Source organism: Pinus tabuliformis, chromosome 7, assembly GCF_031772625.1.
Source record: "Pinus tabuliformis cultivar Carrire ecotype Pingquan chromosome 7, CPIR1, whole genome shotgun sequence".
NCBI classification, from domain to species: domain Eukaryota; kingdom Viridiplantae; phylum Streptophyta; class Pinopsida; order Pinales; family Pinaceae; genus Pinus; species Pinus tabuliformis.
This window is the reverse complement of record NC_142293.1, coordinates 11,360,661-11,386,245: the sequence shown is the minus strand read 5'-3', so window position 1 is coordinate 11,386,245 and position 25,585 is coordinate 11,360,661. Positions and strand designations below refer to the sequence as shown.

Here is a 25,585-nt window from a genome sequence, read left to right as displayed (position 1 = left end):
TTCATTGCAAATTTTCTTCATAAATATTTCTTCAACATATTGATCATATTCTTATCATGCCCAAAAATCAACATGTCATCCACATATAACAATAATATGATATACTTTCCTTAATCATACCTCTTGATATAGACACAATGGTTAGCTTCCAACCTGTGAAAACCATGTTCCAGCATGAATGAATCAAATTTCTTGTACCATTGTCGAGGTGCCTGTTTCAACCCATAGAGACTCTTCTTCAACCTACAAACTAAGTCTTCTTTGCCTTTTTCTATGAAGCCTTTTGGCTGCTCCATATAAATTTCTTCCTCCAATTCACCATGAAGGAAAGCAACCTTTGCATCTAATTGTTCACATTCTAAGTCTAAAGCAGCGACAAGACCAAGAATGACTCTAATGGATGACATTTTGACAACAGGTGAGAAAATCTCAGTGAAGTCAATACCTTATTTTTGGGTGAATCTTTTCACCACCAGCCTGTTGGGTTGTGTTATATTCTTTCCATGACTAGCTCCCCTAGTGAACCGGGGGGTTAGAGGGGAGGTAGAGCCCTCCCTTCGTTGCGTTGATTGCGTAGCGAGGGAGTCACAGGGGGTTTGAGGGGGGTGTTTAGCCCCCCTCTACGAGGTCCGGGGTATGGCCCGAGGAATTTTATTTTGGACCCTATATTAGGTGGGCGGACCTACCTATGGTTTTGTGCATGGTTTTCGCACATGGTTTTGGGCACGATGGTTTTCGGTCCATGGTATTGGATGCTTCAGCATGTATATATATGTATTGTAACATTGAAAGGAACATAATGAAAAATCAATTTGGTAGTCCCGGTTTTTGGATCCAGGGGAAAATCTCTGTGTATATTTGTTTTATGTGTTATGCTCTCGCTATTGTTTATTTTGTGTGTTTTAGAATTCATATGCAGGTAATTTTTGTACGGGTTTAAAACCTATAGCCTTGTTGTATACCTCTCATTTTCGTCACCTTCATGCTTAATCATGTAAACCCATTTTGTTGTAGAGCCTCTCTACCTTTTGGAAGCATTACCAATTCCCAAGTTTTATTTTCTAACAAAGAGTTCATTTCTTCCTCCATTGCTTTCTTCCATTCTTTATGTGCTCAACTTTACAAGCCTCTTGAAAACAATTAGGCTCACCTTCATCAGTCAATAAGATATAGTTTAAAGGAGGATACCTTTGTGAAGAATTATGAGTCCTAGAAGATCTGCGAACTAGTTGTGGTGGTGCATTATCAGGTTGAATCTCTTGTAAAGGTTCCTGCAAGATTCCTTCTTCTTGGTGTTCATCATTTTCCACTTGTTGTCCATCCTGCTCTTGAATTTGCTATCCATTTTCTTGCATTGGTGGGATGTTTTCATGCTACTCTTCAAACCCGTCAATAACTTTCTTTACCTCCAAGTCAACTACATACCTCTTAAACATTTATGACTCATTAAATATAACATCCTTGCTTCTAATAATTTTATATTTGACTAGATCCCATAGACGTTAACCAAATTCTTCATCCGCGTATCCTAGAAAAATGCATTTCATAGATTTATCATCTAGCTTAGTTCTATTTTCTTTGGGAATGTGAATAAATCCTTCACATCCAAACATTTTCAAATGAGAATAATTCAACTTCTTACCAGTCCAAACTTCTTCAGGGATGTCGCCATTCAAAGCTATAGTTGGAGATTGATTTATAAGATAGCCAGTTGTCCTTACAGCTTCTGCCCAAAAATGCTTCTCCAAACCAGAGTTGGACAACATACTTCTCACTTTCTCCATAATGGTGTGATTCATCCTTTCTGCAACACCATTCTGTTGAGGAGTACTAGGCACAGTCTTCTCATGCTTTATGCCAAACTTATTACAATATTCCTTGAATGCTTTTGAGCAATATTATCCACAATTATTTGTTCTCAAGCACTTGAGCAATTTGGTAGTCTCTCTTTCAACAACAACATGGAACTTTTGAGATATTTCAAACACTTCACTTTTAATTTTCATAGGGTAGGCCTAAACCTTCCTGGATGTATAATCTATAAATGTTACAAAATATGATGTTCCTCCTAATCACTTAATGTTAACAGGCCCAAACACATATGAGTGTATCAATTTTAACACTTTTTTTCTTTCTGTCATTGGCACCTCTAAGGAATGAAACCCTTCTTTGTCTACCATATATACAATGCTTACAAAGATCAAGATTATATGATTTCAAACATGGTAGTAAATAATTACCAACAAGGATTTTGAAGCCCTTCTCGCTCATGTGATCCAAGCGCTTATGCCACAAATATGTTGAATTTCCTTCTTTTGTGACAACAACCAAATATGTTTTTCCTATCATTTCCTTCAATATATATAATGTTCTTGTCTTAGGTCCTCTGGCCACGACCAATGCTCCTTTGCTAATTTTCTAGCCTTTTTTTCTGAAGCTTGTGGAATAATGTTCATCATTCAGCCGTCCCATAGAGATCAAACTCATGCACATTTATGGTACATGCCTGACCTGTTTCAATAATATATCTTGGCCATCCTTCATCTTGATCTGGACGTCTCCCACTCCAACAATACTGCAAAAATGATTATTCCCCAAATGCACTTTACCATCATTACCAGGATTATATGCAACAAAACTATCTTTGCATGGGGTTACATGGTGAGATGCCGCAGAGTCAAGGATCCAATAAAAGCTACTTCTAGATGTATATAAACATGCATCCTCTACTGAAAAAGTAAACAACACATCACAATATGTGACTACATCAATAGTCTCACTTTCATTTGTGTTGGATAATTTGTGATTTGTATTGGTCGGTTTCTGATCCTTTTGTCCTTTCTTCCAGACTCGACATTCTTTCTTCATGTGCCCGGGTTTGCCACAATGAAAGAAAAGGAGTCGTCCCCTCCTTGATTTTGATCAAACTCTCAATCTTGATCGCCCTTGTCGGCCTCGATCAATTCTCCTACCACGATAAGCTACAACTACAACTTCTCCTTCCCGGTTTTCTGCAATTAACTTGCGTCGCAACTCCTCATTCATTAAATTGTTGCTGACATCATCAAACTTCAGGGTCCTTGCAGGAGCTGAAGTGCTCATAGCTACATTTAAATTTTCCCAGTTGTCTGACATATAACACATTAATAAAATAACTCTAATTTCATCATCCAGAATGATTTAAATAGAGGTAATCTGACTAGTAATAATATTGAATTCATTCAAGTGCTCAACAATTGAAGCACCCTCATTCATCTTGAGATTATAAAGCTTCTTCATCAAGAACACTTTGTTTGATGTCGTGTTCTTCTCATATAGATCATGGAACTTCTTCTATAATCCTTTTGTCATCTTTTCTCTGGACACATTGAAATACACATTCATTGCTAGATATTGGCAGATTGTTGCAATCACCTTTATATCAATCTTATTCCATTCTTCATTTGTCATCAATGAGGGTTTCTTTGCCACACCCTCAATTGACAAATATTGATCCTTCAAAACTTGTATATCCTCCATCTGTGATTTCCATAGGAAAAAATTAGCCCTGCTCAACTTCTCCATGTCAGTTACCATTGTTGTCTCCATTCTCAATAAAATTCACACCAACAAAAATCAAAGCACTACTTTAAACTTTAATTATTACTCTTCAAAATAAAGAGCCAAAATTGATCTCCTTTTTTTAAAATGATTTATATTTTAAGTTCTTATTTCTTCCCAAATAAAAATATCACCCTATTTTCTTTAAAAGTCCAAACATATATGTTTCAACATAATTAAAAACACATGTAACTATATATATGTTTCACCATAATAAAACACTCCAACGATTATGATGAAACATATCCACTCCCACTTTGACTTTTACGTACTATTGCACCGCATCCTCCTTGAAGCACATGTCGAAGCCAAAGGTGACACCAAGCGGAGCCCCTGTCCAGGGCAAAGAAGACAACGAAGCGACGATATTGGTAGTGGTGTTGAAATTAGAAACTCCTCCTTCTTCCCTGCTGGAGATTGATAACAAGCCACCTAACTTCCTTACTCATCTGCCCCAGCCTAACGACATTGATAAGCGGGATGCCCACTGCAGTATGGTCGGCTCTGATCGAAGAAGGACTGCCTGTAACCTCATCAATGAGGCACTCTGAGTCGATCCTCTACCACACCGACTCCACCAAGTGCTCTTCCCTGTCGCGAGAAACCCTAAGCAGCTCCGAGTGTTGATTGAAGTTTTCGAGTGTGACCTCTGTTGTGAGTGTTTTTGTAGTGTTTGAGGATTCCCAAACTGCCAAAATGCGCTCCGCAAATCCAATGAAGCCCTCATACGCCTTCTCTAGCACATCCATTGTGCTATCCACTGAAGGTTATAATACTAGTTGTTGAGATCAGAGAAGCACAACAGAGAATAAAATCATTACAGACACAAAATGAGATAACAAGAATAGGCAGAATTCATTAAAGAGAGAAAAAATTACAATGGAGAAAAAAATCACAGATTTCTATTACACATAGGCCTTGGCCTTGCTCAAGCAAGATTACAAATTTATAGATGAAGAAGGAAGATCTAAAATTTTCTGCAAGTGATTCAGATGGTTGCACAGTCAAGGGTGGTTGGCGTCCATGGTATCTTTTGGTGTGGGCGGCGGAGAGAAGACGACTAAGGACGACTGACTACGTCAACATCGGCTTCAATTGGTTTCACATTTAACAATTTCATGGTTATTAGTCTCAGTTCAAGGAGACATTTCAAAGATGAGAAAGAAGCAATATGATTTAGATTCTTTAAATTATGGAAGAGTCTTAATGTTTATGGACCCATTCAACAAAGAAAAAATTGATGATAACAATTTCAACATAGTATATATGTTCATATATACCCTTGGCTTTTCATATTAAATGTGAATGATCACAAATAATTGTACCTTTAAAAAAAATTATTGGAATAAAATATATGTTATTATCTTTATTTATTAAAAAATTAAACAATATATTGTATCATCTTAGTTCTAAAGTTGAAATTGGCCCTTTTGTACTTCCTTGTGGGATCTTACATATGCTTATCATGCAACATTTTTTATATCATTTTTTTTTGCTTTTAAAAGATTTGTCAATCTATAAGTTAATTTTAAGATGCAACTTGCAAGATTGAAAATATAAACTACATTGATACTGCTAACAATAGCTACTTGCGTTATCTTCAATGGCTGCTACAAAGACGCTAATACAAGCATTACTATAAATACTACTTAGTCCCACTAATCTCACTTCAAGGATACTTCTCAAAGACAAGAAAGAGGAGTCATGATTTAGATTCTTTAAATCATGGGAGGGATCAAATTCTTATGGGTCCATCACTTTTTACAAAACAAAAATTGGTGATAACAATCTCAACAAGCCCCATTGAGTTAATGGAACCAAAAAGAGAGAAAGCAAGGGGAAAAGCTAAAAAAGAGTCATGTCAGGGCATGACTTTAACAAATAAATCCACCTTCAACATTTTGATGTGTAAATATATGTGATATGAATTGTACAACACATATATGTATCACCCCTAGATCCTCATATTAAATGTGAAGAATCACCAAGAATTGTACCTTCTTATAACTATTCCATTGGAATGAAATATTTTTGTATTGTCTTCATTCATCAAGAAAAAAAAAATTATTGTATCTTAGTCATATGGTTGAAGTTGGCCCTTTTGTGCTTTATGGTGGGACCTTACATAAGCCTATCATGCAACACTTTCTATATCTATTTTCTTCATTTTGAAAGACTTGTCAATTTGCAAGTTAATTTTAAGATGCAAGTTGCAAAATTGAAAAAAAACTACATTGATGGTGCTAACAATGACTACTGTCTCCATATTCAATGGGTGCAACTAAGACATTAATAAATCATGATTATAATGACTACTTCATTCCCACTAGTCTCACTTCAAGGAGACTTCTCAGAGACGAGGAAGAGGAGACATGATTTAGAATATTTAAATTATGGAAGGGATACAATAGTTGTGGGCTCATTCATTGTTGCAAAGCAAATATTGATGGTAACAATTACAACAAACCCCATTAAGGATTTGATGGAACCTTAATAACAACCTCAAATGTACCTTCTTATACATTTTTTATTGGAAGAAAATATTTTTTATTGTCTTTATTCATCAAGAAAGATCAAAAAATTGTATCATCTTAGTCGCGTGGTGGTGAAATTCGCCCTTTACATAAGCCTATTATGCAACACTTTATATTTTGGTTTTCTTCATTTAAAAAAATTATCAATTTTCAAGTTAACTTTAAGATGCAAGTTTTAAAGTGGATGCAAAATATCTTTTATTGTCTTTATTCATTAAGAAAGATCAAAAAAAATTGTATCATCTTAATCATGTGGTTGTGAAATTGGCCCTTTACATAAGCCTATTACACAACACTTTATATATTGGTTTTCTTCACTTAAAAAGATTATCAATTTGCAAGTTAACTTTAAGATGCAAGTTTTAAAGTGGGATGCAAATGCACCCCCCCTCAATTTAATAGTAACGTCTGTACCATATCATATCATCTTTATATAATTTATTTTATTTGAAATTGTTTTAAATGTGATGTCCACAATAATTCTCTTATGATAGATATTGAGATTTATCTCATGGGAGGGGTTTAGGGTGCATGGCGCCTATGGGAGATAAAAAGTGTCCCATGGGGTGTCTAGGCTCGACCAAGGTTCAAAAAATCTTGGGACACCATCTTGCAAGTGGGTAGATCATTTTTCCATCCAATATCAAGACTAGCCCTATACTCAAGACTAAATAAGGAAAAGAAAAAGATGTTGAAATTTCACTTTATTGATACTTTCCTTTTCTTGTTTCATTAATTTGACACCTATTTTGTACTTTTATAAAAATTAAGTTTAATATCATATATTGACAACATTCTTATAAAGTTTATTTTACTTGTAATAATTTTCCATATGATGTCTATAATAAGTGACTAGGGATTTCCCTCAACATTACTAGTCCCTTTAATACTCCCCTTATCTATTTTCATATATTTGACATTTATGTTGTCCTTTTATCCTAATTTTTATTTTGAATATTGGTCATATCTTAAATTATTGATTATAGACAAAAAGGTCTGAGTCCAAAAACACTTTCAATGATATGGAATATTCATATATATTTATACATTTATTTCTCTATCGAGTAAGTATTCATATGTTTTTGCATATATTATTTTTTTTATGAAAAAAATCTAAGACATATGCATAGTTTTAAAAATCGTAACCGGTGACTAGACTAGTGCAGTCCACCTAATAAATCAGGTTTCAAACCGAAACCAGTCAAATAGGGACTAGTCAAATCTCAATGAACCGGTCTTTAAAAAAATACATGAAATAATTAGTTTTTAATACCAAAAACTATTTTTAAGATTTAAAACCATGATTCCAAATCTATAGAGACAAAATATGCAAGACTTTCTCATATATATACCATGTAAAGGTGAATATATCAAAATGACATTGAGTGCAATACATATCGGCAACAAAATACATAATCAATGAGGCTCTAAATGGCCTCTAGAGTCTGAAAAAATGCTCTAAGATATGGGGCCACTGACCTACTACAAGTTTACATATGAGTTATCAACAACATGATCACTCCTCATCATGATCAAACTCATCACCACTACATAAATAATATGGCTCAGAGTTTGAGAACTCCTAAAACTCCTCTACAACTTTAGTAGTAGTAGTAGTAGTAGTAGTAGCGAAAATAGACATCAAAACTACAAACCACTGATCAACATGGTCACTCATGAAACTCATCATTGATTCAGCGTTACTAGAAATGGGATCATCAACAAGAGATACATAAACATCATCTAGCTCAAAGTCTTCAAACTTGGATTGCTTAACCTTATAACATGATAGAAATTGAAATGTTTAACATGCCTAACCAATTATTTTGGTTTGAGTGAAGGGTTCATCTCCTCAACCTTACAATGTGGTAGAAAAAAATTAGCATGCCTACCAACTTGTTTTCCTTTGAGTGAAGGGTACATTCTTGTTAAGGCTATGGTAGAGGAGTTCAACAATCAATACCACCAACATCAACAAAGTTCAACAATCAATGCCACCAACATCAAGGTTCTTAAAGGGGTTAATGATCTTGATCAAATGCCAATCTCATACCCTTGTACATGATAGAATCAAATGGAAACATCACAAACCCCCAAACCATGAAATCCTGAAAACCATTAAGTCTGCTAAATTTTGAGTGAAATCTAAAATTCTAGTTTCTCCATATTAAATCCAATGAGGTCGAAACCACTCTAAAACATCGTGAGTCATTTCATGGTAATTTTAAAAATTTAGGTAAAAGGATGAAAATGAAAAATAAAGGAAATATCACTTTTACTTTAAGAATTTAACATTACCATTAATTGCCAACATTGCTAGGTTTGAGATGTGTCAAGAAAATGAGAGGGTAGGCATTCTTTTCTTGGAGGGGTTGTTTTTGGAGGAAAACAACCCTAATTTGCCCTCAAAAAACTTCAAAATTTAGAAAACTGCATTCTGTGGGGTTCGTAACTAGCCTGGCAATAAACCGACCGATTTATGATGGAACCGATCGATTTGACCATAAACTGGCTGGTTTAGTAATAAATCAGCCAGTTTGGTCTGATTTTGTGATTTTTTGGCGAAGTCAGCCCTTAAAACGAGTTTTTTTCCTAGTTCGACTCGGTTGTCTAATGAACCAGCCAGTTTTTAAAACTATGGACGTATGTAAACATTTTTTGAGATTTTGATTAAGTTTATGTTTTGTATTTTTTGGGTGGAAATTATAAAAGGGGGGGCCTCTCCCACAGGGAAGTGAGAGGTTATGATAAATGGAACCCCCTAATCCTATCAATGTTGTGCAATTTGTACTATGAAGGTAGTAAAGGTTTTATAGCTAAGAAAAAAATTATGGATGGTGGTTATGTAAATGATGAAGGAGGAGTTATGGCTAGTTATCAATGTTGGATTATATTGGTCACTCTTGAAGATTAGTAAGAAAAGTGGTTCCTTGATTTGTGCCTTAATTCAAGGAGTCAAAGTCAAGTTACTTTTTGTGCATAGTCGAGTTCCTAAAATTTAGGGGTGCATGAGGCAGTTAACTGATATGTTGAAATTGAAAGTCAAGTCCTTGATTTTCTAGTGTGAGTTACATTAGGAACTGAAAGATTAAGTGGATTTAGCCTCTTAAATTTTTGGAGGATCCAATTAACTAGTTATGTTGACTTTTTTTAACTAGAAAAGCTTCGGTTCAATTCCTTAATTAGAAATTCACTAATTTTAACCATTTGAATTGCCTTTAAAAGAAGGAACAAAGGCACAAGTTTAATCATTATTTTGGTGAGCACGAGTTGGTGAGACCAAGCAATAGGAAACACAAGTTTGTGCGTGGAGGAAGAGTGTACAAGAGAAGCTTGTGCACAGATTGGTAGAGCGTAGCAAAGATCAACAGTCTTGCATGTTGAAGAAAGTGTAACTAGGTTCGATATTTACAAATGTAAGTTTAATCTTTGTACTTGTCAAGGAAAATAAAATATTATTTTTGTAAATTATAAGAATGAGTTTCTTGCTCATTCCATAGGTCTAGGAAAGTCAAAGATTCAAAGACATGTGTAAAGAGATCTTCTTGAGCATATATGTAATGTATATGAGTGTACGTAGTGACTAGATTAGCTCTCCAAGACCAAGCACAATCCTCCAAGACAAACACAAAGAAGCCTGCCTGCAAAACAATAAGAGAACAGTTAAGTCGGCCTCAAAATGAATATTAACATCAAGTCAACTCACATATGGAGACACATCATTTCGGTGGACATGTAGGCTCAAATACAGTGGGAAAACCACTATATATACCCAGTCAAGGTCTGTGCAGAAAAGAAGAAACAAGAATCTCAGATCTTTGAAACTTCATATAATTACGGGACCTCGGATTCTCTCGGATAAGTACAGATGTCAGAAACTCGCATTACAGGAAGACACCTCTTGGATAACCCTAAAATCTCATGTATAATTTTAGGAAGAAAGATACAATCTTCTCCTTCTTGGTGGTGACAGTCTAGGGTGCAAGGAAGACAGTCACAATCTCGGTATAGATATGATGATGAAGACCTCAATGCTTATAATTGTTTAAGCATGTTAAAGATGAAGATGGTACACTCTATAAGACACTGATCACCGTCTTGACATAATTGTGATCCCACAATAATACTCTCTCAACATAATATACATAGTCATGATCTCAACACAATATCCTACAGAATATAAGGTCATAATAAAGAATGATATGATGACCTTGTTGATATGGTGAAAGTCTCTATGAAGATGCAACAATGATGTTCGCAGTGATGGCAATAGTAATTAAGATCTCAACAGTACAGTGATGATGGTCTCCATAGTGACAAAGAAGAGGATTGGTGTCTTGGTCTTGGAGTGGCGTAGAAGATCAAGTGTCATGGTCTTGGTATTTGTCAATTGGAATCTCTATAAGAAGAATTTTGTGCGGGTTTTCCTCTCCAAGAGGGAGAGGTTTTGGCCTTGGCAAAATGCCAACATCTTATGTTCTTGGCTCTTTCTTTTTTGGTAGCTATTTGATGAACTAATGAAGACACACTCTAATAATAACAAGTGAATATTGAATAAGAAGAATAAGTTGAAACACCTTACAAATAGTTATCAAGTGAAGAAGAATCATTTTAACTCTAAATGCCCTAGATTCTTCAACATGGTATCAGAGCTAAGGTGCTAAAGTCAAAGGAAGGGCAGCTAAAAGAGACATTCAAGGATCAATCTACAACAACAATATACAATGTCATGTTTTTGAATTACAATTTCTCTCAACTTGATGACCTATACTCGGATTCTTCCCACATTCTCAGCCTCAAAAAAATTGTACAAAAGATGCAAATGATCACACAGGCAGACGACTCGATTAGGAGAGCTCATTCAACAGTTTTGTTCGGATATACACAACCATATGACATTTATTTCACAAGTCCCATTCTATCCACAGTCTCTATATGAAGATGTCAACCTCAGATTGAATCCTTTCTATAAAAGGAAAAGTCTTGAAATCTCAGATTCTCATAGCTTGATGATATATATTCAAGGGAATATATATAGAAGTTTATATGAACAATACTCAATATAAAATGAAGAAGTCCTATGATACAACAATTCTAACTAATGGGTCTCTATACATCATGGAAAGCGACCTCAATACTCTATGATTCTACACAATGTTGCATACTACAAGGTTCCATGGTCTACTTATGTGATAGCAATGCAATGCCATCCCATGTACATCAATAGTTTGTCAGATGTATAAGTTGAAGTAACTCGAAGGAAAATAAGGCAATCTTCCTATCAGTGCAACAAGGATCTCATCCAGAGGAAGTATCAATGCATCTGCTTCAACCACTTCCAACATGATCAAGGAGAAGATTTCATCTTCACATGACAAGTAAGTATCTTTTCATTCTATAATTAAGTTTGGTTAAATGATTTCATGATTGCAAGGAAATACGTAGGTTGGATGGGTCATGGAGATTCCTTGCATGAATAAGGAGGATAGTCATAGTCCTCTAAGTAGCTGAAGTCATTAAACATATCAATATGTATCCTTTGAATTTATGGAAAGGGACGCTTATGAAAGATCCCCTCACATAGAAATATTGGAGACATCAAAGTGATGTAGATGATAAACTCATTCTCTAAAGATGTAATGAAGAAGGTCACATGAAATCTGATCTACATGAAAGTAAAGGGTATCAAAGGATGTAGGATATCTTACATCTACAAGACCTAGAGAGGAAGATAACCATAATGCACTAACAGATAATCAAGGTAACAAATATCCACGGGATAAGAAGGTTACCTCATTTGACAGCTTATGGTCTCTATGCTAAATAGAGAAAGCCAGGTTGATGGCAAACGTATTGAAGGGTAAAGGACTAAATCATGTGCAAAAAGAAAATGGAAGTTTGGTCCTCAAACAAGGCATAATAGATATAGATAAAAATTATGGAAGCTCATGTCACCAGATAGATGGATGAAGCTAAAGAAAAGGGCCAAGGAAAGAGGGAGTAACAAATCTCTATGATTGGGATAGTATCCCTAACAAAGGTGTCCTATCATAAGCTTTTGTTATAATATATGACAATGATGATAAGATGCATCATAGCATCATGGAAGCATCAGAAACAAGAGATCATGACATCACCATGGGAGTCATGAAGGAAAAAATCCATGACAAACAAAACATGAAGGCTATAGCTCTTGGGAACCTCAGTGGACATTGAAAGAAAGGAAGAAGTCATCTAGGACAAGGCTCATCATAAATCAAGTCAAAAAGGAAACATCTGCCAATTAGGGATATACAAGTTCCTCAAAAATTCTCTGATGGAATCCTCATCGTAGGGTTTTCTAATCTAGAAAGGAAGCAAGTGTTTCAACAGGAACTCCAACTTATGGAATCCATGAGATGGTGATGTGATGACATGAAGTAGATCAAGGGATTGAAGATCTCTTCAATCAAGGAAGTTGGTAGAAGAAGGCTCGATGACCTAAAGGTAAAATCAGGTATGTATGCTTGTGTTTAAAATTATAATGTCATGTCATATGGTTGCAGGTAAAATGGATCATTACTTCTATCTTGAGAAGAATGATCAAGAGAAAAAGTATCTCCTCCTCTGAAAGGATGCAGGAAGGCATAAGACACACTAGATGAAATCAACATAATATGTCCCCATATGAAGTATGAGGTGGCTGATCACAACTAAGAAAATCTGATTAAAAGGCACCTGGGAATGGAATGTGTAAGGAAGGAAGAGATCGTGAGATATGAAACCCTGATGAAGGCAATCAACATCCAAAAAGATTGAGAAGACTTGACTAGAAAATCTCCCACAAAGATATGAAGACTCTAATGGAAAAGATGTAAACCCTTGACAATGGATATCTTTGGGAGATGTATCAACATGAATGCACGATGTTGATACCGACATAAAGATGTCATGATGAAGAACCACCTAGTAGGGTATGATTTGATTTAATGATATATTTGATTTCTTGAATAATATTTGGATAAGTTCATGCAGGGCTACTTATAAGTACAACTAGCATTCATGTGATGAATGGAAGAAGCATGATGAGAAAGAAGCAGTCATATGACAAAGGTTCCAGACATGAAGAAGGCCACTTTCCATGAAGAAAGGAATGACATGACTAACTAAGGAGGAAAGTGATCGATGACTGTTGCCCTACAAGAAAGAAGCTCAACTAACTTTCATGACATCAAGGAGAGAAGTTGATCAAGCAGCTGAAGGACCCAAAAAGAAGAAGTTGTTGATGTATAGAAGAGTCCCTAGCTAAGAGGGAGCTCTAACAGGTCCCTGATCAAGAGGGAGCTTGGATTAGATCACCCTTGATTAAAAAGGAGTGACAATTGTGTTTTTCTATCTCATGTGTCATGCACTAGACCAGGACTAACAACCGTATGTCTAGGCGAAGGCCATGAATGTAAACATAGACACAACATTCTTGTCTTCACCTGGGAAGAAATAATGGAGGATTGGGTAATAATCTAGCATCTGATGCTCTTTGAGGATGTGTAGGGCATCCAAGATAAGAGTAGGCAAGAGGACCGATATTCTTTGAGGGCTGGGAACCCAAGATAAGAATAGTCCTAGAAGGTCATACTCAATGAACACCCAGGTGGGTATCTACCTTGAGAGACAATGATAAAGGTGTCTATAAATCATTGTTCTCGCCAACATTGTGCTCTGATCTTATGAGAGATATACTTGTTAGTCAAGGCCTTGCTATAAATAATGTTGGTTACTATAATGCTATAACAAATGGGTTACCAATCTGATTCTTCTTATGATAAATTCTTCAGATTGAGAATGACCAAGTACCATTATAAATACCTCCCTATTTAAGAGGGAGTGTTGAAGAAAGTATAATTAGGTTTGATATTCACAAATGTAATTTTGATCTTTGTACTTGTCAAGAAAAAGAAAATATTATTTTTGTAAATTATAAGAATGAGTTTCTTGCTCATTCCATAGGTCTAGGAAAGTCAAAGAGTCAAAAACATGTGTAAAGATATCTTCTTGAGCATATATGTAATGTATATGAGTGTACATAGTGACTAGATTAGCCCTCCAAGACCAAGCACAATCCTCCAAGACAAGCACAAAGAAATCTGCCTGTAAAATGATGAAGAGAACAGTTAAGTCAGCCTCAAAATGAATATTAACATCAAGTTAGCTCACATATGGAGACACATCTTTTTGGTGGACATGTCGGCTCAAATACAGGGGAAAACCACTATATATACCTAGTCAGGGTCTGCGCAGAAAAGGAGAAACAAGAATCTCGGATCTCTGAAACTTCGGATAAATTACAAGACCTCGGATTCTCTCGGATAAGTACAGAAGTCTGAAACTCGCATTACAGGAAGACACCTCTCGGATACCCCTGCAATCTCGTGTATAATTTTAGGAAGAAAGTTACAGTCTTCTCCTTCTCGGTGGTGACAGTCTAGGGTGCAAGGAAGACAGTCACAATCTCAGTATAGATATGATGATGAAGACCTCAGTGTTGATCATTGTCTAGGCATGTTAAAGATGAAGATGATACACTCTATAAGACACTGATCATTGTCTCGACATAATTGTGATCCCACAATAATACTCTCTCAACGTAATATACACAGTCATGATCTCAACACAATATCCTACCGAAGATAAGGTCATAATGAAGAACGATATGATGACCTCATTGATATGGTGAAGGTCTCTATGAAGATGCAATAGTGATGGAAACAATAATGAAGATCTCAACAGTGACAAAGTGTTGGACACCTAATCCTAATGGGTTAGTGTGGAAGTCGAATGGACAAAGCAGTCCAAGAGACCTTGGGATCTGAAACCCAAGAGTCACAACATTGTATTATAAATGTACATCTGATGTTAATAAAAAAAATGCACTCACATGATTTATCTTTCCTATTCTTTGTTGTCCATGTGTGTTTAACATGGTATCGGAGCCGCTTGTTTTTCTGTGGCCTGTTATGTGCATGTCAGCCCTGCACCTCTGCCCATAATTTTGTGTCTGAGCTGCCTTGAATAGCACTGATGTGGTCTTCATTATCTCTGTCACTGTGTACGTTTTTATTGCTAACGCGCTACTCCTGACTGACATCTCTGTCCTTTAAATCATGCCTGCGCTCTTTACTGTTTATAAACGTTTTGAAAAGCGTTGTCCTGACAATTGAATTTGGTGGGCCTGCTATATAATCCTGGTGCATTGAGCGTTTGTAACGCCCCTTACCTGCTCAGAGCTATTCGACCTGACCCTTCACAGTCGCTGCTCACCTCTGACCATAACGCGTTGCTGCTGTAGCTACTCCACCTGCATACAAACGCTCCTTCGACTGTTACGCTGCTCCATAACCGGTTTCTCTCAGAAGTTTCCTGTTTTCTTCGGATATCCAGAGAGGAAGAATTTCTTATTCGCGTGTATCAGCAGGTCGTTGTGTATATGATTTATATGTATTAGAAAACTGAGCAGTCACTGGTTATGATGCGTGCTGCATGTATTCACAAGCAGCTTGGTAAAATGGATTTCTTTGGTCCCTTTGAGCATTTGGATAGGTTATGGTCGTAGTTTGTAACATAGGTATCAAATCTTGAATCAAGTTGTATGTGGTTTATTGGGAATCTTTGTAATCACAGTGAAGATATTCGTGCATGTGTTGAAAGTGCAGATACTGTGCCTGCACTGATTTGGTTGCTGAAATTCTGGGAGGACACCCGTTTCCCAAAACCATCCCCAGTGTCGACTTGCTAATGGATGCAGCATAGCTCAACATGTCTATGTATAGGTAAATGCTATAGTGTTTACAACTTTTGTTTCAACCACGGAGGGAAGTATTGGGAGGACGTCATTACTCTCTGAGACTCACTACTCTTCCGTTTTTTCGAAGAATCGATGGGAGACTCTCTACTCTTCTGTTTATTTCGGGGCCTAAGTCTCTCCAACTGTCAGTGATATCATGTGAGTCGTCTTCATTTCATTTCGGAGAAGTGAAGTAACTCTCGGGTGTTTCGTGTTTATTCCTGCAGTTGTCCTTCATCCCAGAATGTCCTTGACCCGAATGGTAGCCACAAGCTTTCGCACAATGCTTCATTCCATTCCTTTCTGTTACTTCTAGACCTAAAATACTATATAGAATATCCTGTGGGTCTTTCTTGTTTCGTTGGATCTGGAGAAGTGGAGTAGAAGAAAGCTGATTTCGCTCGTGGTTCGATTTTCCTCATGCCGAGGCTCGGCTCTGGTGACCAGAGAGATATCCAATGAGAATCTGTTTTTGATTGTAACGCCCAAAACAGTAAGCTGTTGTGGGACATTTCATTTCAACCATCAATTTTCGGTGTAGAACTGTAAGGAGACTCTTCAGCTCCTCCCCCCGCTTCTCGTGTGTGAGGAGTGACGGCTCAGAGCGTTTGTCACTCGAGCCTAGTATTACTCGAGGCCATACTTGGTTCTGTTGAGCGCATGCTTGCAATACTTTTGGAGCATTATGCAGGGAAATGGCCTTTCTGGCTCAGTCCTCGGCAGGCAATTGTATGCCCGGTGTCAGAGAAATCTTCAGAGTATGCATTGAGAGTTCGTGATCAGATTCATCAAGCTGGTTATTATGTTGATGTTGATACGTCAGACAGAAAGATTCAGAAGAAGGTCCGGGAGGCACAGCTAGCACAATACAACTATATTTTAGTTGTTGGTGAAGAGGAAGCAAACACTGGACAGGTTAGTGTTCGCATCCGAGATAAATCAACACATGAAGTAAGGAGTATGGATGAACTTCTTAAATTGTTTAGAGAGGAGATTGAAGCGTTTCATTAGCTCAAGGCAGGCTAAGCTGCTTAGAAAATTATAAAATTTCAGAGTTAAAATTCTCCTCGGTCTTTATTTCTCAGCTAATTTTGTTGCCCTGAATTGGAAAGAAATTTTATATCATATTTGGAAGTGAAGAAATGCACAATGTAGTGTAAAAACCTGTGTTCTCTGATCAGGAAATGTATATCAAGGTTCAGGGTTTGACCTGAACCAAGTCAAAGTTCTTATTGATGAAATTTTGTGTATTGATGAGTAAAGTGACCACAGAAATATAAAAAAAATTTTCCGATATTTTTTCTTGAATTGGCTAATAAGGGACGCCATTCTTGTTTAGTCTCCGATATTGATGCATCTTTGAGCTGCTGCTACAGTCCAGTCCCTTCTTTCTGAGGAACTGCCATGGAAGATTTACAACTGAAGAAAAACCAGAGATTCGTTTGATACTGAGCGTTATTATTGTTGTTGCAAGAGAAAGCAGGAGCGCAGAACTAAAGAACCTGAACAACACTTTTGAGGTAGCATGGTTACACAATGATATGTGAAACGTTTTAAATATTGAATGTGCGTTGTTTTTTAAATATTGAAATGCGCGCTGTCCAGTGATATTTGAAACTATCATATGATCCTGCCATTAGTTTTTGCTTCTCGATTTTTGCACATTTGCCAAGCACTTGGGTGTGTATAAACTACATATCATTGTCAGCTTTAGTAGAGGAGGAAAAGTGATATTTACCCATGCCTTCCACAAGGATTCTGGAGAGACTACTTTACTTATAAATGAATAATATGCAGTGCGGCACACAGACAGGTTTTTGAGGACCCACAGAGTTTTTTGGATGCGTGGATCTATAAAAGATTTTGGTGAGCTGATTGTAATCTTTTATACTGCACACTGATCATTTGCTGACATTTACTGTGAGTAGATATTATTTTTCTGCATTAAGACAGATGGCCAAAACCAGTGAAGTATTACAGTTCCTTAAAACTTTGATATTATCTACTGATGACACATTACAAATCAGCAAAGGATCTCTCTCAGAAATTCAGACATGTTTACAAAATGCACAAGAAAAGATCGATTTTTTGCAGCTTGAATCACAGCTACAGCAAGAAGAGCTACATCAAAATAGACACCATTCTGAACCTATTTTTGTTCAGAACATTGAGACAACCACCCATCAGCAGCATGTTAATAATGTTACAGTTCATTCAGATTTAGTACCCCATAAAGCAGCAGCTGTACATGCAGATGCAGAAACTCAGTCTGCACTTCCCAAGCCCATCATCAGACCTTGGGAACAGCTTGCCCACAACAAGCACAGAACTGGTCTTGGATATGACAAGGACTTGTCCTTTCATATTCCAGACTATGCCAAGCCCATTCAGTTTCAGAGTGCTGGATTCATTTATGACAGTTCACCTGCTCCTTATGATAGTTCAGTTTCAGCTGTTCCAGATTCTACTCCTCTTCCACAGCAACAACAACAACAACAGATTGAGAAATGCCAACACTGTGATCGAGTTGGCCATCTGAAAGATCACTGTTTTGATCTTCATCCATGTGAGCACTGTCATAAAACCAGCCATTCTTCACACAGATGCTTAAAAAACAAACGTCCTGCAAGAACAAAGATTCATCTTGGATGGATCGCTTCTTGGCAATGGGCATCAACAGCCAAGAAGATATTCCAAACACATGTCAGAACTTGTTCCAGAATATTGAACAGTCTTGCAGTTGAGTTTTCTCCATCTTCTCACCTTGTACCTGACAGGGGGGGAAATGATGGTCATCTACAAGCTTCAAAGTCACATCAAGCGAGCCTGAGCCACAACCTGCCACACCAGTTTCAGAGTTGTAGCCAGAGACAAAGATTCCCGAACATGCCTTCAGTTGGCAATCTGGGACACTTCCTCTAGGAGAAGACTCCAGCTTCTTGCCAGTTTTGGAAGAATTCCAGGAATTGCAGAGTTGTTGGTCATCCTTAAACCATCACAGATTAAGAACACTTCCTCTAGCAGAAGACTCCAGCTTCTTGCCAGTTTTGGAAGAGTTCCAGGAATTGCATTAAGCATTCCAGAGTTGTTGGTTATCCTTAAACCATCACAGGTTGAGACTTCCCTTTTCAGGTTGAAGTTTTACCTTTTATGCGAGGTGAGGCCTCCCTTTCATGGTTGAAGGTTTCCCTCTTCAAAACAATAGGAGCACTTCCTCTAGCAGAAGACTCCAGCTTCTTGCCAGTTTTGGAAGAGTTCTGGGAACTTCACTAAGCGTTCCAGTGTTGGTGGTCATCCTTAAACCACCGCCCTTTATACCACATTTCATAGAGCACATTCAGCCTAGTGCTGCCATGCATATTTGCACGTTTTGTATTACAGCTCTCTTCTTGGACTCATACATAACCCTTCGGATTAAGGGGGGGAATGTTGGACACCTAATCCTAATGGGTTAGTGTGGAAGTCGAATGGACAAAGAAGTCCAAGAGACCTTGGGATCTGAAACCCAAGAGTCACAACATTGTATTATAAATGTACATCTGATGTTAATAAAAAAAATGCACTCACATGATTTATCTTTCCTATTCTTTGCTGTCCATGTGTGTTTAACACAAAGAATAGGATTGGAGTCTTGGTCTTGGAGTGGCGTAGAAGGTCAAGTGTCATGGTCTTGGTATTCATCAATTGGAATCTCTATAAGAAGAATTTTGTGTGGGTTTTCCTCTCCAAGAGGGAGAGGTTTTGGACCTGGCAAAATGCCAACATCTTGTGTTCTTTTCTCTTTGTTTTTTGATAGCTATTTGAGGAACTAATGAATACACACTCTAATAATAACAAGTGAATATTGAATAAGAAGAATAAGTTGAAACACCTCACAAATAGTTATCAAGTGAAGAAGAATCACTCTAACTCTAACTGCCCTAGATTCTTCAACATTGCAAGGGTTTCAAGCCTTGTTCAAGGCAAGAAAACTAGGTTGTTTTCAATTTGAAACAGTTGTATTTGTAAGAGATCAATTCCTCAGTTTTTCTATCAATAAAATTATCATCAAGCAGAGGGTTTTCCGAGTTGGGTTCCCTAGTAAAAAAAATTGTCTTGAATTATGTGATTTTGTTTTATTTTTGTTCCTAATTCTGATGCAAATTGAGGAGAGAAATTTGGTGTTTGTAAGAAAAGAAAGTGTTTTTCATGTTGTTCTTATCAATAGATCATAATTTCTTGGAAATTCTACAGTTGCAAAGGTTTTATATCTAATGCAAATGCTAGCTAAGTGAACATATTTGTAGGACTTGCAACCTTGCCCTTCTTTAGAATCAAGAATTTGAGGTTTAATTCGCACAACACTAGGTATATTTTGTTGCTCCTACATAGTAGTTTTCTTCACGGTTTATTAGTTTGGGCTTTGTTTCATCTACATATGCATTCAGGTTGACTTTGGTGTATTTATTGAGATTATTGGGTGACAAAGGTGCTCTCTAGAAAGGAAGCTCTTTTTTTTTCTCTTCCTGAACCCTGGTTTGCTTTTTGTCATTGCACAACAAAGACCCATTGCCCTAACTAGTTTAGTTCCTAACCCTAGGTAACATCCAATTTAATGGGTACAACTCTTACACTATTCTCAGTCTAGGGGAGATTTATTCTGGATGGTAGCATTGTTGTATGTGTGGTGGTGGGATAGGTTAATAGAGGAAAGGATTCAAAAATCCATTGACATTGTGCTCTATCAATCATTGTTTGCTCTTCCTTAGTTTAGAATTGTTGGGTGGTCTCATCCTCTATCTTTGGCAAGTGGTTTTATTCTTCTTATTCTCGATTTTGAGTGTTCAAGTGGTGTTTCCTAGTTACACTATAGTCTATACTATGAAACCTGCTAGCTAGGCTACAAGTTCTATTTATAGTAGAAATAAACTTCTTCATGGGCATGCTTGTAGCTCCTAAACCTTCTCCTCTTGGAAAGATCCCATGATGCCTTACCCAAGCTTAGCATGATGCATTAAGGGTAGCCTCAATCTTCCATCTTTGCTTCTTTAAGGTCACAAAAAAGGAGAATGAGGATATGGAGAAGAAAATAAAATGACAAAGGCAAGAGCTCCCTAGGGAGCAATTGGACGTATAATTCAAGGATTGATTCATGATCTTGGGCATTCTTAAACTAGGGCCACCAAAATTTTTATACTAATTGTATTGGATCAACAAAGCATCTAGGATAAACTACATGTTATGGACAAAAACTTTGACACTTTGTGTAGGGAGATTTTCAACATTGAATGTTAATGGCTACTTAAATGGACTTGCTTTGTTCTCCCATGGAAAGCATTGATCCTTTCCAAGCATATGGAGCCTCTCCCTCCAATCCTATCATAGTTGAGGAGGAGGTTATTGATCAGAATTGCAAAGGAGGAAGCTTGCATTAGGAGGATGAACCTCCAACATAGTTTATCATGGTCATTAGGTCTTTAAAAAGAGGGAGCGCTAACCAACCTCTCCATCATTGTTGTTATGCTTGTTTTTCTAGTGATAATAGAATAGGAAGATAGTTATTTCAGTTTTTAGTTAGTAAGGACAACATTATTGTTTGTGGTTTGATATCTTGTGACTCCTAACATCTTAGTGTCCTAGATGCCAAGCCCCAAGATATGTTGTTTATACTTCTTTTTGTTTAATATAGAAGCCAACTAATTCTTGTGTGTGTGTGTTTCACCCTTCTTAACCACTAAGGGCTAATTTGTATTTTTGGAAAAAGGCTGGTTATCCTTGTAGATGTTGATAATAAGCATCCTTTATCACCTCTTTAATGACTTACTCATTCATGATTAATCCTCTTGCATTAAAAAAAAGTGTCTTTTTTTTTCACATTATTACTTTCCTCCTCAAGACCTCCCAGTGACATTATCATTAATGAGATTGATGACACATTTCCCCTGCATGCAATCATAGATATGCTTTTCTCCCTCTATTCAAATATATCCTCACATGTGAGGTTCCAATACTTGGATCCCCTACCCACTAGTTACCCAATGTCTCATATCTATTTGACACTTCAGTTCCTTCAACTCTGCATTCTAATCCTATTGCTTTGTGTGTTATATCGACCCACTAGTGTTGCTATTTCTTTTCCTGCACTCTCTAACCAAAATTTTAACCCGTCCTCTAATTAATCTTCCAACAAGAAATGGTACCCCTCCTTCGTAACCTCATGCCTAGAGAGGCTTAAGTAATGTAAATACCTTTAAGCAAAAATCTAAATATCATCATTCGATAGATAAAGGATATGATGGAAAGTTAAGGCTAGGAATCAATTGAAATAAAAAACCCCTCGGAATTTGTAAAGACAATTCATACATCCATCTTAACTTTGATATCTAACCTTAATATGCATGAAAAACAAATTTTAGTTGCTCTAAAATATCATCCTCAATGGAATTTTGGAACTATTGAATGCCCGCGAAGAGTGGTTTGAATCAATTGAAATAAAAAACCCCTGGGACCTTTGTAAAGACCATTCATAGATCCATCTTAACTTTGATATCTAACCTTAATATGCATAAAAAACAAATTTTAGTTGGTCTAAAATGTCATCCTCAATGGAATTTTGGAACTATCAAATGCTTGCGAAGAGTGGTTTGTTCCCTTATGACTTGCCCAACAACAAGAACTTTGAATGGATTTGGAGTTTAAGCTCCATATCATTATGACTATAATGATTGGGTTAGTGTGGTAGTAGCTTAAACGTTTTACATTTTGGAGTTTTTTAGCATATATATTTTCAGTTAAATCTGTTTAAAATTTGTTAGGAATTTGTTGGGATCACAAGGTTAATTTCTAAAGTCGAGTACTTACGCGAGTTTTTCAGGTGTTGAATCTATTTATACATTAAAAGGAAATTTTAAATAACAAAAAAAATACGATCAAGCCACAAAATTATTTTATTGAATCGAGCAAAGATACACTCGGAATGATAAATAGTTAGACAAATCCTATGAGTGTGCCATAGATCAATGGTGGTTGACACAATCTTATCGATGATAACGTCGAGTTTCAAAAGCCGTAGTCTAATGACACTACTTTTTTGCGCTGAAAGTTATGGAAATTCCAGCCATATTTTCAAAAAATCTGGCAGGGATTTTTGTAAATCCAAATAAAAGCCGTCAAACTTCATAATTTTAGGTGCCCTAAAAGTTTTTGATGGTGCTGATTCCATTTCCACCATAAAAACATGTTCAAACACTGCCTTTAAAAAATTTTGTGAAACTTTTTTGCCTGAATTACGGCCACTTTTAACCGTGTGGGCAATTCCTCCACATCTGTAAACAACTCTGTTTCAAAATATATTCCTGAGGTTCCGTTGAGGAATGTTGGAACCATTTAATGCGCAAGAAGGGCCGTATATCCCCTGTTGCTTGCCTAGGGGGGAGTCATGGAGCTATAACCTCTACACTGTTATGGCGGCAACGACAAGTGAATTTTTTTCAGAGAGACCGACAAGTGAATTTACAACCTAATGGCTCGCAAGTAGCAACATGCACTAGTTTGGCATGGATTTCAATTGAGTGCAAAGCACCAGATCACAGTCATGATGATTCCAGACAGCCTAGTCAATAAACCCATCCAAGGTAGTCTACTCTTATTTTGTTGTTTGGTTTCCATATCGGCTGTTGGAGCCTAGTTAGTATATCGACCATTCAATTTAAGTTTAATTTAAATCATGTTATATTTACCTTCTGCCAGTGCAATTAGATATTGGCACAGACATTCCTAGCTTGATCTTAGTTTGCTGTTCTATATTAGTACAAGGGCTCAAGGTCTCCTCTACTAATTTTGGTTTGTTGTTGTTATGAATCCTCCCAAGGTTGCGAAGAAGCTGAGAAACTGTTGGGCATTTATAACTGGAATTCATAGTGTCCCGTTTCCAGCAATCTTTCCGAAATTCGGCGTCCTCAAATCGCATATTCCTGTTGCTCAGACCGCAGTTTCTGGTCCGGTTTAGAGACCCGATTATACCTTCAAATCACAGTTTATGGTAAGCGAGAATGCGGTTGTGGTTGGATTGATTTTCATAAGAATTCCCTCCAAATTCATACCAAAATGTGGTGAGGAGAGTGGAACGAGTGCCCTTTAGGCCACACCAAAATGTCGATGAAAGATCAGGGTAATGGTGCCAATCTTTTTCAATTTCAGAAACAAGAGATTTAACATATTAAAAAAGGCACTCTCTCCAATTAACTGCACATGCTGGTCATATGGGATATGCATGCTGCTCAGGCTAGATAATTCGCTCCTATTTGAGCGCTGACTTGCAGTGGACGAGATCAAATAAAGTGAGAGAACTAATAGCAGATCTCACAGATCAAAGGAATGGTAAGAACAAAACTTATCTGAACCATATTCCAGGCCATACATGTAATTCGCCCAAAATTATCCTAAATGATAGAGGCAGAAGAAGAGAGGATGGAACATTTTAATTATTGTTAGAAGGAAATGATCAGACCAATAGATAACAAAAGTCTGCAACTTCAAACAAGATTAACAATTCCTGCAAATTCAATCTAGATTTTTAGTCATTATTTGAAAAACAAAATATGGATTTCAGGTTTCTGCAAATTCAAGCTGCATCTTTAATTATTATTTGAAAAAATTATGGATTTCGGGTTTCTGCAAATTAAAAAAGACATCGGACGAATGGATAACAAAATTCTTCAAATTCAAACAAGAAAGTGCGATGCTTCTATTTACATTACCAATCAAAGACGGGTCGAGGACAGGAAGGATTAACGGAAGGCAGCAGCTTTTCATCCAGATCCATTCTTTCTTCGATCGCCATATCTGAACTGAGATCACCCAAATCTTCAGTAAATTTACTTGAATTCTCACAGCATTCAACAGCGCAATTCTTCCTCCTTTGAATTGCCTCACGAAAATTAACCAGTGGTCCACCAAATGAAATAATCTCCGCCAATTTAACTCAGCGGTCCAAGGTTTCAAACAAACTCCACTAAGTTGTCATAGAATTCAACATAATTTAACTCAGCGGTCCAAGGTTTCAAACAAACTCCACTCAGTTGTCATAGAATTCAACATAGCTTTGATGATTGCCCATTTTTCGAAGCTTTCCAGGGTTTCGAACCCCTGATGGCCGCATATTCAAGAAGATTCCATTAAATTTTCGTGGATCTCTTAGATACAAGTAAACCACTGCCAACTTGGACGACATGGGAGTCGGGACACATTCGCTGGACTTTGTAACAATCTATAGTAGTCTAATAAAGTACGGCGCCGCTCGAATACGGATTAAAGAGCCGAAAAGCGTGCGTGCCGCTAATTTCGCATTTCGCTGCTGGCATGACATGATAAAATACCAGGGTTTCCTATTATTGTGCTGTCTCGGTTGGGATTCCATTACCTCGCCTCGTTTTCGTGGGGCTCGCATGAATCTGAAGTAGTTACAACAGAAACAGTTGTTAGCCATTACTGTCTCTGTAGTGGTGCCGCGTGTTGGTTTGACGACAATGTGAGACATTGATATGCGTGATTGGATGTTGAATCGATCGTGGTTATTAGTTTTGGATCGTGGTCAGTGGTTTGGAATTTGCTAAATGTTTTTTTAATATAATTTTGAAATAGATGGTGATTT

The 25,585-nt window shown here is 37.0% G+C and overlaps 1 protein-coding gene and 2 pseudogenes across 1 annotated transcript in view; 1 reads left to right on the top strand and 2 right to left on the bottom strand.

The window, feature by feature from the left end:
- The window catches only part of LOC149244881 (uncharacterized), a 207,424-nt gene extending 182,191 nt beyond the window's left edge, over nucleotides 1-25,233 (bottom strand). The window contains exon 1 of the mRNA XM_089457589.1: nucleotides 24,693-25,233. Within this exon, the coding sequence (XP_089313715.1) occupies nucleotides 24,693-24,775 (83 nt within the window). The 5' untranslated portion in view covers nucleotides 24,776-25,233. The remainder of the gene's footprint in view (nucleotides 1-24,692) is intronic.
- Nucleotides 3,872-4,355, bottom strand: LOC149244883 (mediator of RNA polymerase II transcription subunit 32 pseudogene; annotated as a pseudogene).
- Nucleotides 15,640-17,204, top strand: LOC149244882 (threonine--tRNA ligase, mitochondrial 1 pseudogene; annotated as a pseudogene).
- Nucleotides 25,234-25,585: the final 352 nt, after the last annotated feature.